Below are 16973 nucleotides of genomic sequence, written 5' to 3'. Positions count from 1 at the left end.
AATAAGTAAGTATTGTGTCTTTAAGGGTAGAGTGGACCATCGCTTCTCCGTACAAACGTAGTCCTCATTTGGCTCCTCGGATATTGGCATTATGGAAAATATTCTTAGCAATTTATCGTATATTAACCATAGCAATAAATAAAAAAAAAAAAAAAATTCAAACGATTATAATTCGTAAGTTTTTAAAAATATTTTCTATACCTATGTGAATGTTCAGAGTGGAAACTGGGGACTAAGTTGGTATGGAAAAGCTATCACGTGACGTCATTCCCTTTCGTCTTAGCGATCATAGCTACCTAAAACAGTTATAACATCTGAGATGTCGTGTAAATATTCAAAAAGGGGGCATTCTCTCCTTCTTGTAGCCAATTGTCCTTGGAGTAGTTGTTGTCCTTCCTCTCGACCACGTGGAAGGTGTAGGCGGGGCGGCCCGCCGTGCTGCGGTTCGGCGCGCTGCGGTGTACCACGTTCCCATGGATTAATATGCACGTCCCTGTCAATTTATATCCAATTTAAAGTAGGTAATACTAATGATTATCATCATTAGCATCACACTTTCGAATCATCGTTTGTCCGAAAACACGGGCATTACTTAATAGGTACTTATTACTACCTACATATTGCACATTTGATCTGAATCTGCTTTACTTTTCAGAGCCGCGAATAGTATGAAAATCGTACGTTCTCACACGCCCGAGTGACATTGTGTAACGTCATAATTGGATATTATACTATTTCGACCTCAATCACGACGTGGAAAGCTTACGTAACATCGCATAATATAATTCTATCCACGTGGTAATCAATGAGTACCTAGGTAATTTAATATTACATATAAGTATTATTTTATTATTTATTTTTAGAAACCTCAATTTACGGCCAGCATAAAGATAAACTGCTTTGTTAGAACATTCAAGTCCAGGGCCGATTCTAGTTTGAGAAAGTATTTAAAAAACTAAGGTACCTACTTTCCGCAAAAAATAGTTTTGTTGATTTGAAACTAATTGTCGCACGACTTGCGTGTAAAATAAGCGATCAATTATCGCTCGATCCATCAGTTTATAAGCGAGTGATACTTCCAAGAGGCTGCCTGATATCCACGACAGAATATCGGTGCCATAATACCGGTCGTAACATGCGGGTTCTGAACACATACGAAAGAGCTTATTATAATGCATGTAGATATTGTTTCCCAAATAGGTAGTTTTAACCCATAATGTATTGTTTGCCCGCATTTTCGTTAGTCATAATTGATTTGGTTCAGAAACGCGTCACTTTTCAGGATTGCCATAAAACAAACCTAACCTAACCTATTTATAGGATAACCTAACGAAAATCCTTAAATGTTAACGGTTTCAGTTTTATGACTAATGATGATATGACAAACAATACATTATGACTTAAAACTTTATGGGAAACAACGGGACCCCGTTTGATTTACCTTTAGTGACTGGGACGGGGGTAAAGCTCGACTCCGGGTACACGGGCGCGGGCTTGTCGTAGACACATTTATTTCTATCTTCAGGGCTGCGGAGCATCCGTCTGTGGACACCCGACTTGTGGGACCCTCGAGCCATCCAAAGGCAACCGTTTTGTATCGTTGCGTCTTCTAGAGCTATCCAAAACCCTATTGGTGGAATTGGCTCTGTATGTAAATACGATATATCTTGATGCGGAACCACTGAAATTCAGAAAAAGTGCATACATATATTATACGAGTATATAAAAATGTTGAACATTCAGCATTGAAATAAAATAAAAAAATTATTGTCAATTTTATTTCAGTAGATATTGATCGATTAAGGAGTGCCGTACAAAAATGCTACTTAATTTTACTTTATACTAAAGTAAAATTAAGTATAGCCTGACCAGTAATATATGATAATTGTCAAGAGGGCGCTGTTATTCTCATGTATAGGGTGACAATTCAGTGTAGTATGAAAAAATTAGTTCCAGTGAAATTCCGCAACATGGCGCACCCTCAATAGATCCTGGTTCACCTATAGCATTTTTGTACGGCGCGACCCGCGAATTAAATAAGAGATACCTGCTTGTAGATATACAGGGTGATTCATAAATCTTGATCAGAAATATGTTACTTTTGTCTTACTCTGTACGTTTACAATAAACACTTGTACGTAAGAATATTAAAAAATCTGTTAACGTATTTTGTTATAATTAATTATTTTTGAAGTGAAAACTTCTTTAGCGGCGCTGGGCACTTGTTGAGGTGGGGAAAAAATGATAAACTCGAGACAGCGTAAGGCGATCACGTGACCGAAAGGGGCGTAAGGCGATCACGTGACCGTAAGGGGCGTAAGGTTTAGATGGCCACTCATAATTTAGATGACATTTAAACTGCATTTAAATCAATAAAGAAAAACTCAATGTCATTTGACATTTATGTTGCGGACTCCTTTTCAAGACTCTTTACCTATGTTCAAATAATTTGACGTTGTCATGGCAGTATGTAAATAAACATGTCAATGAAAAAGTGTGATCTTATTTGAGAATGATAATAATATATAATAAATAAATAGAATACTTCCGCTAAACGTATGTATCGTGTTACCGGGCGTCGGTAACATAGTGAGGTGAGTTTTCACTTCTATCGGCACTCCCGGAGTGCAACCGTTGTTGCTTGTTTTAATTAGTGACATTAACATTTAGTGAGTCTATGGTTACAGAATATTGTAGAACTGTCACGGACTCACAGCATATTAATCAAATTACTTATTAAATTCAACTCCCTTGTAGGACATATTCGCTGTAAGCGTTGTAACGTGCAATTATTAGGGTTGGCAAAACTAGACGTTCCTTTGCGTTATTTTGGTCTTGTTATATAGACTGTGGCGTTCTTGACTGTGGCGTTCTTGACGTTGGCAGCGCGCAAACTTGACAACCCTTAATAGCCGAAAGGGATAGTGCCATACATTAGAAAGGGACAACAAAATTCGTCCCTTAATCTCGTTCAAACTTCGGTTTAGTAGGAAGTGTAATTTCTGTACGGTAGTACTTATACTATTATTTATTCTGTGACATTCTGTAGTTTACATTGCAATTTGTAATTAAGTCCCGTGACTGAAGGATGACCATAAATGTTGATAAGTAAGGATTTTTTTATTGGTAATTAATTTGAATTATTTAGGTTCGTCTATAGATATTGAGACCATTGAACGTTAGATACGTGAACCAGACTAGAGGATATCGGTAGCTTCGGTACCGTATTTACACGTAGTGTTTTGTTGGCAGGAGATATTTTGTTTACCTAATTGAAATTATGTTAGCACATTTGGTTGGGTTCGTACAACAGTTAGTGACAAACTGTCATCAACAATGTATAGATAAATTGTTATCAGTTTGTTTACTCAGTATTATATTCATTTTTTAGGGTTCCGTACCCAAAGGTTAAAAACGGGACCCTATTACTAAGACTCCGCTGTCCGTCCGTCCGTCCGTCTGTCCGTCCGTCCGTCCGTCCTTCCGTCTGTCACCAGGCTGTATCTCACGAACCGTGATAGCTAGACAGTTGAAATTTTCACAGATGATGTATTTCTGTTGCCGCTATAACAACAAATACTAAAAACAGAATAAAATAAAGATTTAAGTGGGGCTCCCATACAACAAACGTGATTTTTGACCGAAGTTAAGCAACGTCGGGCGGGGTCAGTACTTGGATGGGTGACCGTTTTTTTGCTTGTTTTGCTTTATTTTTTGTTGATGGTGCGGAACCCTCCGTGCGCGAGTCCGACTCGCACTTGGCCGGTTTTTAGATAAATTATGTAGATATACGCCTATTTAGGTATATGTAATATGTAACTGTATTACATATACCTAAATAGGCGTACCTATACCTGTATTGTACCTACTAATAACTGTATTGTAATAATATATTATCCTAAGTAGTTTCTTTAAGGGGAGAGTAAATTTTCGTTTGAGACAACTTGAATGACAAACGTCTAACCGTTGAAGAACCGTTGCCTAGTTCTGTCACTACTTAAAAATTCAATAATGAAAAAATACTTGGGCACGTAAGGGTAACATTCCATTTCTGACCGCAGCTGCACTACTGGTACTGAACGCGTCGCTGTTACTGTCAATTTCCATAGTAAAATTGACAGTAGTGCAGCTGCGGTTGGAAATGGACTGTCACCTTAAGTGGGCATGGACACACCTCAGTATGAAAACTATGTCAATTTTTAGCTATAAAAATCCACCATAAACGCTAACCGCTTACTATCTGATCTAGGACTAGGTGGTTAGATCATGTTATGATGATTGTTTGCCGCTAACGTGGTATAAAAAAAGTAAAATAAACACGCTACCCTCGCCTCCGAGCCCCGGGTTCTTGTAGATGTACATGCTTTGCACGACGGCCGGCTCGGCCAGCCGCAGCGCGCGGCACAGCGCCTTCACGCGCTCGCTGTACGTGTAGCAGCGGAAGATGGGGTGCAGCGCGTGCAGAGCGTGCCCAACCTGCAACAAGCCATGTCACCAAATTAGGTAAAGCAATACGACTACTAGATTCCACAGAAACAAGTGATTCTGTGTTGCCCTAGATGCGGGGCTTAGGCTAATAGCTCCAAGTACTTACAAGGATATTTAGGTATAATTACCGATGTGTTGCTCCTATTCAAAATTGTATTTTTTTACAGCTAATTCATCACTGTTCAGACCATTAATAAACAGCTGCGATTTCATGTGCGTGGAATGATAATGATCAATAACAATTTAACTATCCTAATGTAAATCCCCGCGCCTTAAACTATTTTATATCCTGTACCTAAATCGGTTTGGTGGTTTAAGCGTGAAGCCAGACACACAGAGTTACATACTTCGTATTTACATAGTAGAGATAGATCAGTGGTTCCTAACCTTTTCAGTCCGGTTACCCCTATGACTAACTAGGGAACCTAATTTAACCCCTCCTCCCAATGGTAATAACAAAGTAAAACGTGTACGTTTGTTGTATTGTTATATTAGGTTAGCTTATTACCCCCGTAAAATACCAGTTTTACCCCCACGGGGGTAATTACCGCCAGGTTAGGAACCACTGAGATAGATGCTCTCCATGTTACTGAACATCTTCCCCTACCTTATTTAATGAAATGCTTGGGTCAACTTGAAGCTTTCCGTCGGCGTCGAGCGCATCTTTCTCGTAGAAATAGCTGATTTTATCGTTGCTTTCCATAAAGTACTTGTCCTTTAATTGCTGTAAACATAAATAAACACATCAGGGTCACTATCTAACGGCATTGCGTTATTTAGAAAGTGTGCCTGAGGAAGAATTAGATACCTACCAGCCTTCCAGATCTATTTAAAACTTAACTTAATGATAAGGGGGTAGTATTTAGTAATTTTTTGGCTTAGGTTTATAATATATATGCATTAGATAGAGTTAAGATTTAATTCGCATTTTCTGAAAGAACCTTAATACATACTTAAGGGTAATAATTTAAGTATTTTTCTCCTTGTGTTTGACTCATTTTTTTACATTTATTAAAGTTTAGTTGGTTGAATACCTGTTGTTCGGGTTCAGTGGTGGAGAAGACGGTGGGCGGCGCATCGGGCAGGTGGCGCGTGAGCTCCAGGCCGGCGGCGGCCAGCTCCTCGCACTCGGCGTCCCGCAGGAACCCCTCCACCACCGCGAACCCGTCGCGCTCCAGCTGCAAACATACTTACGGTGGGTCACTTTGAACCAAAGCTGTTTCAAACAGCTACGGCTCAACTGCCGAAACCGACACGTGGGGCCGTAATCGTGAATCGACAAATGCCAATTGCAAAGTAAACGTTATCGGGATTTTTAACTACATTTAATAAATCTCGATAATTTAAACCCAAAATTGAGTCGTAGCCAAAAAGGCCAAATTCCAAACATTTTACTAGACTCCATACTCGTACTAGTCTTTTATTTTCTAGTTCTATTCTAGTTATTGTTCGCTAAGTAGGTAAATATAAGGCGATAACGTGTATCGTAATCCTAACGAATTGTTGTACCCTTTGACACAGAAGCAAATATCTCTGTACCTATGTGGGGTTATAATGTTTACATGTATTTTTATCTCTTGTTTGTGTTGCGAGAAATTCCAGCACAAAGCGTAAGCGATGTGCGACACATTTTCGCTATAGAATTTTAACTCAGGCATGTGTGGCAACCACCGGCTGCGCTGCAAGTATTTTAAATATGAAAGCATGGGCGCAGAGTTATTAATAAACATTAAGCATATTATATTTATTATGATTCCAATTCATTGTCATTCACTATACTTAAGTTATTTGGGCTTCATTAAGATTTTTGATTTGGGGCAAAATATATTTTTACGTAAGTAAATTATTATAAGCGCTAGAAGATTATCAAGTTATAGTATTGCGTTTTTAGTTTGGTCCGATCGACTTCACAGGGTACTAGAAAACAAAGCAATTGTTACGTTGACCGCCACACGGTAGTAAAAAGTTGTTAAAACTATCTAGAAGGTCCAACGGATTATTGACTCTACCTCTATGAACAATAAATTTCAAGTCATTTAATATAAAGGACCATCCAAGGCACGACACACGTCGGTTGGACTACTTGGAAAAGATTAGAAGCGTGGCATGCTTATTTTATCTATTATTGAATATAAAAGCTCCATTGCATAGACATGATGTGTAAACAGCGCGCCGCCGCCGGCGCGGCGGGTGCGCGAGCGCGCCTCTCGGCTTCTCTCCCGCCCCCACGTGGCGAGACTATTTTGGCATTCGTTAGCTATTTCTGGAGCTTATTTCAATGTTACGCGATGCGGAGGGCTTTACGCACAGTCAGCATATTTCCAAATCTGGTTATTAAGTTCATTTTAAGAGGCCGGTATCGATTTTAGTCGCAAAAATGTAAAATTGATAGATTTAGTCGATGAAATTGTCCACCTTTTGTTACGTAATAGAAATAACAAGTCCTGGTATCTATTAGCACGTCTTCTTATCTTGCATTTGTACAGATCATTTTTTTGAAAACTGGCTCACTAAATTAGTAATGATTTTTTTTCTGATGGACGTTTAGGTAAACGCGCGTAAAGCACTGATTTAGTCGATCTTATTTGTAAATTTCGTAAAGTTTGGATTGCTAAAAATGGTAATTTTGTATTACACATATACTGTACTCCAACTTGCATAGACTACATTTTTGTTATATGATATTGAACAAGAGTAAATGAAAGTTAGACGAAATCAATTTTCACCAGAAATTACTTCAAAACAAGTGAATATTTTTCGTGAAAATCGACTTAATTTCAACGTAATTTTGATACTTAAACAATCTACAACATTTCTTGAAACTGTTCTTATACATCATTTTTTATAATTTATAACTATAAGTTTTTGATGAATTTTTAAAAACTGCCCCTTCTCGTCATATATTGCCGGTGACGTACGCTCGGGACCTTATTATTAAAAGGCAAGATGAGAAGACGTGTTAATAGAAACCAATACTTGTTATTTAGATATTACGTAACAAAAGGAGTACAATTTCAACGACTAAATCTATCAATTTTACATTTTGGCTCTAAAATCGTTAACGGAGCCTTAACGTCGCCTGTGGCCAATGAAGTTTCCGCCTAAACAATTCAGTGCCAGCATTTCATTTAAACAATTAAACTATCGTTTTAGGGTGCCTACACTATTACATTCACAATATGGTACCAACTTTATCTCAATACATTTTTGATCGCATTGATTCTTATTTAAATATTCTGTATGATATATATGTAGAGATACTATTAATTTTAGGTAAAGGGGATATAAACATTATTACGTAAAAAAGATAAACGTCTGACCTTTAACATAAAATATGTTTATAGCTAAATTCGCAGAGCTGAATTTACAAATGTGTGGTTGCACGTTGATACAGTAATAAAATTTCTCATTGGATTTTATTGCGTAAATGCACTCACCCTAATTAATATTCTTTAAATCTAATAGGTAGGCGGCTATTGTATCGGGTGCCTGTGACCGGATTATACATTTATAGGAGCTGATAGTCCGTCAAAATCAACTCCTATCTATTACTCCTAAATATTCGATGAATCATGGTTTCATGTATCTTTGATCGATAAGTATATTTAATTACTTAGTGCCAGTTCCACCATACGCACTTGACAGACTCATCAAAGTCACCCGACGCGCCGCGGCGGTTTACTATGAAATCTTATACAATAAAATTTAGCGAACTCTTTAACGATGACAAACAGTTTGGTGCAAGCGACCCTTAGTATATTGTATTAATTACTAGCTATCTAGTACCTATTTTAAATATGTAGCTAAGTACCTAAGTAGACCAATATTTAGGTTTACCGTGTACTTAAAGTTACGAGGCAGCCTCTCACTGTAGCGCCATCGCCATATCCAGTGAAAACCATTAGGCCCCTCGCCCATGGCGACTTTTTGTAGCGATGCAGTAGCAGTGCTGTCGCGCGTTAGTAGCGTTGCTGTAGCGCGTTGGCATCGCTTCTATAGCGCGTTGCAAATGCTACTAACGCGCGTTAGTAGCGATGCTGTAGCGCGTTAGTAGCGATGCTGTAGCGCGTTAGTAGCGATGCTGTAGCGCGTTAGCAGCGCTTCTGTAGCGCGTTGCAAACGCGATGCGGTCGCTAGCTGTGTACCCTCGCCCACATAATACGATTCAGTTGCGATGCAAACGCGATACCGTCGCGCTTCTGTCGCGATACAAACGCGATACGGTCGCACTTCTGTCGCGATGCAAACGCGATTCATTAAGTGCCCTCGCCCACATAACACGATTCAGTCGCGATGCAAACGCGATACCGTCGCGCTTCTGTCGCGATGCAAACGCGATTCAGTAACGGCACAAATGCCTGCGATCGCTACAGTTGCAAGATGGACTCCGTTGAGGCAACATTAGTCACGTTGTCTATGGTGCTGCTTTTACGTAATAGTGATGCAACGGATAGTTGTTAGGCTGGACACCGGATAGTAACCGAATATCCGGTGCACCTCTACTAAAAAATATGCCAGATGCCAGAATGGAAAATTTTGGTGCCAAAACGAGTTTATGCCAAGTTGGCCACACTGTTCTCCACTGCCGCGCCACCCTCCCTCCGTTCCATCCCCGATGTCATCCGACACGGTCGCACGTTTGCTTCGATACAGTCGCGATGCTGTAGCGCGTTAGTAGCGATGCTGTAGCGCGTTGGCATCGCTACTACAGCGCGTTGCAAATGCGACTAACATGCGTACAAAAAGTCGCCGTGGGCGAGCGGCCAAACGGCACGATGCTGTAGCGCGTTGCAAATGCTACTAACGCGCGTTAGTAGCGATGCTGTAGCGCGTTAGTAGCGATGCTGTACCGCGTTAGCAGCGCTTCTGTAGCGCGTTGCAAACGCGCGTTAGTAATAGCGATGATGCGACAGCATCGCTACAAAAAGTCGCCGTGGGCGAGGGGCCTTATACCAAGGACAGACGAACTTATACCTACGAGGTGCCTCAGCAGGCCGTAGGTACCTATAGATTAACATGTTGGTTATTATCGATTGTCGACATTCCACACTATTTAGCTGAAATATTTTATTAGAATGTGTCGATGAGATTAAAAAGCGATTTTGGACAAGCTTATCCAAATGCTTGATTTGAACCATAGAGGAATATAAGTAGGTAAAGATTTGAACTTTGTACAGCGCCATCTATCGTCAATTCGGCGAACTAATTTGAAATCGATAGCCTAAATAGTTCTTGAGATATTTAGAGATTGTGACGGTCAGAAAAACGCTCGACATGACATACCTACTTATTAGTAACAAACCAAAAGGCCGTCAATCGCAGTGCAGGTTTAATATAGCACTGATGAAATAATAAAATGCACGCGTCGATGATTCGATCTATGTACCTACCTACCTATTTAATTTATATTTTGAATGGGAATCGTCTCAACTCCCGCAAAACAATATGAAATATAAGATTAACAACTTTTCTATTGTAAAATATGATTGCGTAACCTGTTTTGCGCCCATTTTTCCTTGGAGAAAACTACTGTGCTTTCTGTTGTAAGACAAAAAATTGCGGTAAATGTTTTTGGTACAATCGTCCCAAAAATATGTACCTATACACTTATGGGCAATAAAATCGTGTATAAGTATACATACTCGTATATATTGTCAGTGACAATTTGTCACCGATAGTTAAGATATAAAATTGTAGATCCAAATACATATTTTATTTTGAACAGTTATTTCAAATTAATAATATTAGCAGTATTTTGAAAATGGATAACGCTAAATTTAAAATATACGTGGTGGTTGATGTGCAGCGAATATAACACCTATGACTGTAGCTGTGAGTCAAGTTTGTGCGTCACGAGCAAATCTAGAACAGTCACATCACGTCGGTACCAATTCTGAACTCTTCGGAAAGTCTTATTTTGTAAACTTTAAGTAGATATATATATATATGTATATGTATTACATCTACCAAGGAATACCTACAATATAAATACAAACATGGAAGCCAAATACGCAGAATTTTATTGTTTTTTCGAAATCGAGATATTTATACCTAGGTACCTACTAATTTAAGTACCTAATTAAGAAGCATTATCATTGCTTATTTAATAAAAAATATCCTAGGGACCGACACATGGAAGTAGGTAGGTTAAGTAAGTGTCCGTATGATAATAAAAAAATGAATGAAAATGTTTGGCTTACCTAAGTACAGTCACCTGCCAAAATATGTCTCGCAAAAAAACGTGCGCAAATAGGAGTAGGTACGTTACGTACGTGTACGTTATGGCTCTACAAATAAGAGTTTGTCAGTTATTTATGTGCGCCTGAAATATTTTCTTTTTATGTTCTATAGTTACCTATTTTAATTTAAATAGTCAAGGCTTGAGTTATACTGAACCCGTTTGCTTTTATTTGTGTTTTAAGTAGGTATATTTAACGATACAGAGTTATTAGTTACTATAAATTTGGTCAACATGAAATAACAAAGGGAACCTAATAATAAATGAATTAATGATGGGTTATAGAGGTTACATGTATAATAAATTTGTACATTTTTGTGTTACAAATAATATAGAAAAGAAATCAAGCGACAATCTGCGCCAAAGGCAATACCTGTTAACCTATTTCTATTAAAGTGCAGTACTTTATTGCTTATTGGATATCGCAGATATCATCAGTGGCGCGCGCCTTTAGAACCAATAACGCCGTAGGTATGTATGATTTCGAAACAGACAAACAATTATTTTAATTGACTTTGTGAGATTATGTGGCCAATGAGGGGCGAATTCATTGGATACTGATATTTTTTTTTTTTTTTTTTTTTTATTTTTTTTTAAGGTTCACCAACAGTTATTACATTGAGGCTTAAGTACATCAATACAAACTTAAATAACATGCTGAATGTATAACTAATTACTGGTAAACACCACATGCAAAAATTAAAAAAGCAAATTCAACAACAAAGCCACATTTGAACACCTTATTACTATAGAATAAGGAGCAAAGCGCAACCACGATGTAGACTGGTTAAGTAGGTATATAACTAAATATGGAATTAAAACTAAATATACTAACTACTAATGAATAAATTTCTAATTTTTGTCAGAGAGTCAAAGTGAACATCAAACCTGTTACTATATCTATTGAGTAAATTGCTCAAGCGTGGTACTGGGGAGTTTGACCCTAACACAGTTCGGTATGTATGATTTCGAAACAGACAAACAATTATTTTAATTGACTTTGTGAGATTATGTGGCCAATGAGGGGCGAATTCATTGGATACTGATATTATAAATGTATTCTCACTAGTGCCTAATATAAGTATTCAATATATGAACGTATTGTGCCAGTTACCGCACCGCACTAGGGCGGTAAATTAGCACCATATGTACGCCACCAGAACGTACACAACACGATACGTCAATTTTATTGTACTATGTACCTATTTGATAACCAAAAATAATCATATTTTCTTTGTGTACTAGCATAGTTCTAGTTCCTAGAACGTATAATGTTATACATATAATATATTTTTCCCATGACAAGGCATTTGGTCTACCGACGGAGGGTTGCGCGCAAATTACAGAATTACCATAACTTTGCGTTAGCCAATATATATGTAGATTTAAATAAGAAGCCCCGCATATATGACACGGAAATGCTTTACTAAGTAGGTAGGTAGGCATCTTCCCTCGTTCTAGACGATGATGCCTCTGGAGGTTGAGGAATCTTATCACTGCTGGAATTTCAAAAGCGAAATTAATCTGGATTCTAAGACAAAAAAATATAAATATGTCGACGTTTAAATATAGGTAATAATTAACACGTTTGGCGTCGGCGTCACACGTTGTGTCATTTAGAGTAGAAAAATATGTCGCAGCCAATTTTAAAACAACTCGCAACATACTCGTATAGGCGATGCGTAAAAAATGCTGGTTTAACGTAAAATGCTGATTTATCCTGACAATATTTCAGAGTAAAATAACAACCAGATTTTTATATTTCAAAGAAGCAACAAAATACAGCAGTTAAGGCAGTTAATATTTATATAATAATAATAAATATTTTTTAGAAAATAACATCACCGAAAAACTAACATACGTATTGCCTTTATAAACCAAAATAAAAGTTCTACTTTTATATACTAAAATAATTTTACTAAGAAAAACTTATTGTATTAAAGGCTTTACATACTAATTTTTGGACAATTCAAGCGGCCAATATAATCAAACAATATAGGTAGTTGTTATTTGTCAAACGTTTGATACGGGATACCGGATTTTGCAATGAGCATGTCTCTGTTACTGTTAAGAACTAACTAGATTGAGTAGGTATTTAGTTATTAGTTCATATGGCACAAGCATGGATATTCCTTAAAAAATATTATTTGTACAGCAATTTCTCGGTAAATCTTGTTAAACTTGTTAAAGACTGGTATATTAAATTTAACTAATTAGGTATATTTATAATCGTAACTATACTTCCTAGAGTTCAGAAAATGGGGCTACGCAAACATAATGATAATGAATAGCTGTTTAAAGTTTGAAACAAACGATCAGTAGTTATTTAATAGTATCTAACATCGATACCGTGGATGAAGTTTCTGTGGGAGACGTCGGACTTATCGCGGCTTTCTCCGTCTTGCGTTAAGTGCATGTTAAGTGATATTTAGGGGAGGATGGGTAGATTGTAACAATTTTACTTTGATCGCTTAGGTATATTATAGCAATTACAGCTCAAACAATAAAATAAAACGTTATAGGAACTGAAGAATATATTCTTGGGCTTACTAAACTAAAAAAAAAGCGGCCAAGTGCGAGTCGGACTCGCCCATGAAGGGTTCCGTATTTAGGGGATTTATGACGTATTAAAAAAAACTACTTACTAGATCTCGTTCAAACTAATTTTCGGTGGAAGTTTGCATGGTAATGTACAGCATATATTTTTTTAGTTTTATCATTCTCTTATTTTAGAAGTTACAGGGGGGGGGGGGGGCACACATTTTACCACTTTGGAAGTGTCTCTCGCGCAAATTATTCAGTTTAGAAAAAAAATATATTAGAAACCTCAATATCATTTTTGAAGACCTATCCCTAATATCCCACACGTATGGGTTTGATGAAATAAATTTTTTTTGAGTTTCAGTTCTAAGTATGGGGAACCCCCACAATGTATTGTTTTTTTTTTCTATTTTCGTGTGAAAATCTTAATGTGGTTCACAGAATACATCTACTTACCAAGTTTCAACAGTATAGTTCTTATAGCTTAAAATCTAAACTTTGCAATGTCATAAATCAAATGGTAAGATGGTTTTCCGCCAATGGCATGCTATTAAATTTAGAGAAAACTAGTATAGTACATTTCCAATTAAAAAAATCCAACAAACCAAATCTCAATATTGTGCTAAATAACACCGAAATTCCGCAAGTTGATTCTGCGAAGTACCTAGGATTCCAAATTGACTCCGGACTGACTTGGGCCCCACATATACAGACAACATGTGACAAATTAGCCTCTGCGTGTTACGCATTGTCCAGAATAGCACCCAGTCTGTCTGCTGAAAACCTAAAAACGGCATACTACGGGTATTTCCACTCGATTTTATTGCAGGGTGTGGATCTTTGGGGCACGGCTGCTGAGCGTAACAGAGTATTCAGGATGCAAAAACGCGCCCTGCGTATAATCGATGGAAAACCTGTAGACTACCCAGCACAGAGTTTGTTTAAAAAACATAAAATACTTACCTTACCGTCCATATATATACTCACGGCATGCATGCATGTAAGATCGAACATAGATATGTATAAATCTAACAGTCATGCCCGTGGGTCTCAAATGCGCAGGCGACCCAGGTTACTTGCTCCTAGACGCCGACTCGCCAAATCACGACGGTCACTCAGTATCATGGGGCCAAACATATATAATGCAGTACCCAATGAGATACAAGACTCAAAAACAGATTCGATATTTAAAAAGAAACTTAAGATGTTACTTTTAGATAAAGCTTATTACAGCATCGATGAATTTACTAGTATAAAATAAGATCATTGACCCAGTGCTGTACCTAATATTATGTTATATTATAAATTGTATACACATACCTATAATAAGTAAATTGTAAATAGTAATTAAGTAACGAAATGACGTGTAAATGTATATGTTTCTTTTACCAATAAATTACTGTATCACTGTATCACTGTATAGTTTCGGAAAAAAGTGGCTGTGACATACGGACGGACAGACAGACAGACAGACAGACAGACGTACATGACGAATCCATAAGGGTTCCATTTTTTGCCATTTAGGTTTAAAGAATTTTTATTGTCTAAGAAATTACAGAAATTTCACTTATAAGACAACTTATAAATACATAACTTACAGTATTTACAACGTTTGGCTACGGAACCCTAAAAAGGTCTTGGGTTTATGGTAAATTTGCACTATTTGCAGTAAATTTCCTCAGCAAGTCATTTTCCAACGTGTGTGCCATTGTCACTTGTTAGGTTTTCTTCTTTTTTATTGCTTACTAAATTGTTACTTGTTAGGTTTTTTTTCGTCTGTCAACCGTTACAGTAGGTACTTACTCTTATTATATGTAGTAGGCGAAGCGGAGTAATGGTGAAAGTAATAAAGGTACTAAATATACAGTGAAATCAATAGCCTCCTCCACTTTGCTTTCATATATCAATTAAAAAACCTAAAAATATAAATTATTTTGTGCCCGGGTCAGGACGGGCCTTAATTAAATAAAAAATAAAATAAAATAAAAATCAACAGCAACAGGTTAATAGCAACAGGTTAGTGAATTGAAATCGTAGGTACATTACATGTCTTTATATGGCGTTATTCATAAACGTTTGCTATGTTAATCAGCTGATGATCATCGTTTGTCCCTCTCTATGGCATAAGGACAGATAGGGACAAACGACAATCATCAACTGATTAAGTTAGCAGCCGTTTATGAATAACGACATTAATATACATATAGTTAAAGTACGACAATCAAATTTATATTTGCTTTAGTACCTAATGTTTGCAGCTGAATAATGCTAAGGGGCCCACTGATTAACAGTCCGCCGGACGGAATCGGCCTGTCATTTAGAACAACATTTTGACAGTTCCGAAACTTCCGAACAACTGACAGGCCGATACCGTCCGGCGGACTGTTAATCAGTGGGCCCATACACAATACATATCTCACTTTGTCTCACGTCACTTGTCACGAATATCTACTTGGATAACTTGGATTGAATGTTAGTCATCCTCATCGGTTACTGAGTCAGTCTCTTTCATTGTTTTATGATTCTAATTTATTTTCTCGCAATAAAGGTCAAAATGTGGAGCACTAGTAGAACAATTCCGCTCTCATATTTACCCTTCAGTTTGACTTGTGTGACTCACAATCAGCACTCACACCAAAGAGTAAAGTAAGTATCACCAATAATTCTAACACACTTTTGTTACCTACCATAGAAACAAGAATGTGTTCCGATATATTGGCCACTATGGCCGTCACTATCTATTTAATGTTAACTGTACAGCGAGCTGCAAAATTGCATGGGCACATTATGAATAAATTAATCATAAAGTGCATGGCCACTTTTCGCGGCTGGGTGAGTATGAGTATGAATTTTAACTATTTATTTAAAAACCTTGCAGTCGGCTTTGCCTTATTAAGCGTTTACTCTTCACTGACAGGTAGTAATGTATGATGGTTGATGGTAACGATTGGTGTATGTCCTTATAATTAATTAATACTGAAGGAAAAGGTCACGAGTGTCGTATCCAACATTTATAACTTTGAATACTGAGGCGCACGTAATGTTTATTTGTGTGGTAAAAATTTCAATAGGTAGTATTTTATAAATTAACCATGATTATAACAATGTGAATAGGTATATAATATCACTGTACCTACATAAAAATAAACACACGTATCTTCAATTATTTATGTACTTATTACGTTTATTGTACTTAGGTATATGTGTTTATGTATATAACCACGATATATTTATTGAAAGTAAGGTAATCACTAATCACATTCGCATATTGTTTTCGCTTCTTAAACTAGTTCGTACCTGATTTAATATAGTATCGTGCATGGTGCCGTTGCATGCACTAACAATAATGAACTATAATTTCGACGACTCGCCGTGTTAACAAACAACCCACAACTGGCTCGAAATGAGTTGTTTCTGTTGGAATGGGGCTTGACACCGAAGCCCGTTTCTCCGTTCGATAGCGGCGCGATCAGCGGGAAAATCATCTACATTGACTTGTAGCTTCTTGAAACATGCATGTGTCATGTTTTGAGCGAGTGATGTAAGGCAGGACGATTTGAAATGTTGGGCGATGATGGAGAGGCGTGCGCCCGCGCCGCGCCGCGGCTGCGGGTGACGCACCGCGGGCGGGGGATTTGCTGCGCCATCTGCACACCACTCATCTTTTTAAAAATATGTTTTTCATTTAAATATTATTATGTAGTTA

At 37.5% G+C, this 16973-nt stretch overlaps 1 protein-coding gene across 1 annotated transcript; it reads right to left on the bottom strand.

The window, feature by feature from the left end:
• Positions 1-287: 287 nt before the first annotated feature.
• LOC134660861 (phytanoyl-CoA dioxygenase domain-containing protein 1) lies at positions 288-16700 on the bottom strand. The gene is made up of 6 exons (XM_063516703.1): positions 16565-16700; positions 5523-5666; positions 5096-5212; positions 4326-4476; positions 1442-1681; positions 288-493 (listed from the first exon to the last, which is right to left on the bottom strand). Exons 1-6 carry the CDS (start codon positions 16586-16588, stop codon positions 306-308), a joined length of 864 nt encoding a protein of 287 aa, XP_063372773.1. The 5' UTR covers positions 16589-16700; the 3' UTR covers positions 288-305.
• Positions 16701-16973: the final 273 nt, after the last annotated feature.

This window comes from Cydia amplana, chromosome Z (assembly GCF_948474715.1).
Source record: "Cydia amplana chromosome Z, ilCydAmpl1.1, whole genome shotgun sequence".
NCBI classification, from domain to species: Eukaryota; Metazoa; Arthropoda; class Insecta; order Lepidoptera; family Tortricidae; genus Cydia; species Cydia amplana.
The sequence above is the reverse complement of the archived record's forward strand: the minus strand, read 5'-3'. Positions and strand labels throughout refer to the sequence as shown.